This window comes from Piliocolobus tephrosceles, chromosome 4 (genome assembly GCF_002776525.5).
Source record: "Piliocolobus tephrosceles isolate RC106 chromosome 4, ASM277652v3, whole genome shotgun sequence".
NCBI lineage: Eukaryota > Metazoa > Chordata > Mammalia > Primates > Cercopithecidae > Piliocolobus > Piliocolobus tephrosceles.
Genome location: NC_045437.1, coordinates 170,160,682 through 170,164,879, shown reverse-complemented (window position 1 = coordinate 170,164,879; position 4,198 = coordinate 170,160,682). Strand labels below are relative to the sequence as shown.

The following is a 4,198-nucleotide window of genomic DNA, read 5'->3' as shown; positions in this document are numbered from 1 at the left end:
ATAATCTTTTAATAGATTGTTTTTTGTTTTTCTGTTTCTTATATGAGGCTAGACCATGCATTGATTTCACTAAGAGTAACATGCTTAATGAGGTTTTTTTTGACAGTTAAAATGGAATTATTACTTTTATTGACAATTTAGGGGCATAATGGACATTTTCACAGAACAAAAATGAGACAGTCCCAAGACAATGGAGTATAAAAGTATAGCATACAGGTTAATACTCTTCACCCTCATCCTCTCCCTCAGCACTATCTGTTCCAGCCTTCTCATAATCCTTTTCAAGGGCAGCCATGACCTCACGGGCTTCAGAAAACTCTTCTTCCTCCATCCGCTCACCCACGTAGCAGTGAACAAAAGCATGCTTTGCATACATCAGGTCAAACTTGTGGTCCAGGTGAGCCCAGGCCTCAGCGACAGCTGTCGTGTTGTTCAACATGCACACAACTTTCTGTACTTTGGCTAGGTCCCCACTAGGCACCACAGTGGGAGGCTGGTAGTTAATACCAACCCTGAAGCCAGTGGGGCAAAAATCCACAAACTGGATAGTACACTTGGTCTTCCTGGTGGCAATGGCAGCAATGACGTCTTTGGGAACCATGTCACCATAGTACAACAGACAGCAAGCCACGTATTTACCATGGCAAGGGTCACATTTCACCAGCTGAATGGTTGGCTCAAAGCAAGCACTGGTGATCTTGCTAAAGTTACCTTTGTGGTTAACTTACATTTCCCTATACACATTATTTACTTACAGTATTTTTAAAATAATTATACAGTGTAAAGGTGGTATAAAAAGCATAATGACTCTATTAATTTTATACTTAAATGCATTCACTTTAAGCATATAAGAGTAGGGATACGGTTTGGCTCTGTGTCCCCACCCAGATCTCATCTCAAAATTATAATCCTCACGTGTCAAGGGAGAGACCTGGTGGGAAGTGATGGGATCCTAGGGATAGTTCCCCCCATGCTGTCCTGTGATAGTGAGTTCTCATGAGATCTGATGTTTTTAAAAGTGGCCATTTCCCCTGCCCCGTCTCTCTCCTGCCACCCTGAGAAGATGTGCCTTGCTTCCCCTTTGCCCCACCAAGATGGTGTAAGTTTCCTGAGGCCTCCCCAGCCACATGGAACTGTGAGTCAATTAAACCTCCTTCCTTTATAAATTACCAGTCTTGGGCAGTTCTTTACAGCACTGTGAAAACGGACTAATACAGTAGGTATCACTTATGTGAAATGCTAAGGGGTAAATAATCTAAGATAAACAGTTCCAATGTCATTTAATTCCAATGTCATGTACAGCTGTGGAATCTTGCTGAATTCAATTGTCTGCAAACAGTAGTGATTGGTGACATAGGAATACTAGATTAAATTGGTAGCTATTAACCAAGGTTAGAAGAATGGATATGAGAGGGCAATTGGCTGTCAGTTCATATTCTTTTACTACTTTATTTTTTAAAAAGCAAAGTAAAAAGTGCAACTCTCTACCTTTCTCACTTTGTTCTCCTATTTGAGGAATAAAAGGAGTGAAAATGGAAGCAACGTATAAGTTCTTTCTTAGTAAAAAGCAGATTATCTTCTCAATACAAGTTTAATTGGAAGGCTATACCTGCATAACTTAATAGGAGTAGCTTGATTTTGAATTTGGAGCCCATTTCTAGGAAGCAAATGAATAGAGACCAATAGGAAGGGACTGAAGGGGACAGGAAGGTTAAGGGCTCACCTGGAAACCATATATAATCACAGCTTAATATCTTACAACTGCTTCTTTATCGTAACTATAAAAGCAAGGTCAGAAGCACCCCACATTTATAGTAAATGTTGATAACATTTTATCATCATGACACCTATTTTTCATTCTTTCTGAGGTAGGCAAAGTCCAAATTTCATGTCTTCCCAGGTTTACTTTTCTAGTTTCGTGCATTGACTGCACATTTGATTTTGGGGAACTGTTCCCTCTGTGTGTCAGGTTGGCAAGAGGTAAGAAGTCTCTCACTAGTGATGCCTACTCATAGGATGGTTCTGCCTTCCAAATACACCTGGGACCGTACATTCAGTGTTTTGTGTTTGCCTATCAGGATGGTTTGCAAATGGTATCAGTGGTTGTATCTTCAAAATAGCAGTTTTCAAACTCTTATTTTCTCAGCAATTGAATAATTTTTTCAGATATAATATTCTGTAGAATTCCAAAACATAATTATATATGAAAACACTGATTCAACAGACAGGTAGCTGAAAATGGTAACAGCCTGCGGTATACTCTCACTGCACTCGTTATTTATCCAGAAACATGAAAGAGATGGTAAGAAATTTTCATTTCAAAATTTAATCACCAACAATATCTAACTGCTGCTTGTATTTCTCATTATAAACATCAAAGTCAGACAGGTAAGTACTAAAATTTATAATTCAACAAAATGAAGACATGACCTGCTAGAAATTAAATTCTTATTGGAAAATCGACTATTACATGATAAGACTATGTTCCACGCAGATTAGTCTGAATCTTACCTGGCGTAAACGTGGGAGGGTCATGTTATTGCATGACTGGGTTACTGATATGGGAAAAATGAGTTATATAAATCTTATAGAAGATACAGTTTACTGTGATAAGCTCAAAGGATGTGCACTTAGCAAATTATACCAAGAAATATCAGGCTAAGGGATATTCAAGGATCATGGATTCTCTATTCTCCTTGGTTCTCCCTATACAAAATTCTATCTGGTTGCAAGAAACCCAGATTAAGGCCTCTTCTAACCCTTTATAATTCAAATTTGTCACCCTGAAACTCCAGGATGATTTCATAACATGATTGCAAAATCTCATTAACTAACCCTTGTAGTAACTTAGTCGCAGTTTTTTTTCACTAGCGTCCTCTTGCTACACTACCACAGATTATGTAATAATGACCAGGTGTTGTACATGCCCACTATGGGCTGGCTTAGCAGATAGGCCTCAATAAAGCCATCCACATATGTGGGGACTTGCTTGTACATCTGAAGAATGAGAGTAAATCAGGCACTGACTTTAAAAAAGAAAAAGACCAGAGCTAATATGTATTTTCACTAAGAAATACTTAACAGATGGTCATTTATACACACAGATTTTTATAGAAGCTTTTTTTTTTTCAGTTAAAGCTTCAATTATTTATTTTTTTATTTTTATTTTTTATTTTTTATTTTTTTATTATACTTTAAGTTCTAGGGTACATGTGCATAACGTGCAGGTTTGTTACATATGTATATATGTGCCATGTTGGTGTGCTGCACCCATCAACTCGTCAGCACCCATCAATTCATCATTTATATCAGGTATAACTCCCCAATGCAATCCCTCCCCCCTCCCCCCTCCCCATGATAGGCCCCATTGTGTGATGTTCCCCTTCCCGAGTCCAAGTGAGCTCATTGTTCAGTTCCCACCTATGAGTGAGAACATGCGGTGTTTGGTTTTCTCTTCTTGTGATAGTTTGCTAAGAATGATGGTTTCCAGCTGCATCCATGTCCCTACAAAGGACGCAAACTCATCCTTTTTCATGGCTGCATAGTATTCCATGGTGTATATGTGCCACATTTTCTTAATCCAGTCTGTCACTGATGGACATTTGGGTTGATTCCAAGTCTTTGCTATTGTGAATAGTGCCGCAATAAACATACGTGTGCATGTGTCTTTGTAGTGGCATAATTTATAATCCTTTGGGTATATACCCAGTAGTGGGATGGCTGGGTCATATGGTACATCTAGTTCTAGATCCTTGAGGAATCGCCATACTGTTTTCCATAATGGTTGAACTAGTTTACAATCCCACCAACAGTGTAAAAGTGTTCCTATTTCTCCACATCCTCTCCAACACCTGTTGTTTCCTGATTTTTTAATGATTGCCATTCTAACTGGTGTGAGATGGTATCTCATTGTGGTTTTGATTTGCATTTCTCTGATGGCGAGTGATGATGAGCATTTTTTCATGTGTCTGTTGGCTGTATGAATGTCTTCTTTTGAGAAATGTCTGTTCATATCCTTTCCCCACTTTTGGATGGGGTTGTTTGTTTTTTTCTTGTATATTTGTTTGAGTTCTTTGTAGATTCTGGAAATGAGCCCTTTGTCAGATGAGTAGATTGCAAAAATTTTCTCCCATTCTGTAGGTTGCCTGTTCACTCTGATGGTAGTTTCTTTTGCTGTGCAGAAGCTCTTTAGTTTAAT

The 4,198-nt window shown here is 38.5% G+C and overlaps 1 protein-coding gene across 1 annotated transcript in view; it reads right to left on the bottom strand.

Moving 5' to 3' along the window:
• Nucleotides 1-217: 217 nt before the first annotated feature.
• LOC111530860 (tubulin alpha chain-like) overlaps nt 218-4,198 on the bottom strand; it is a 26,914-nt gene continuing 22,933 nt past the window's right edge. The window contains exon 2 of the mRNA XM_023198087.1: nt 218-711. Coding sequence (XP_023053855.1) covers nt 218-711 — 494 coding nt within the window. The remainder of the gene's footprint in view (nt 712-4,198) is intronic.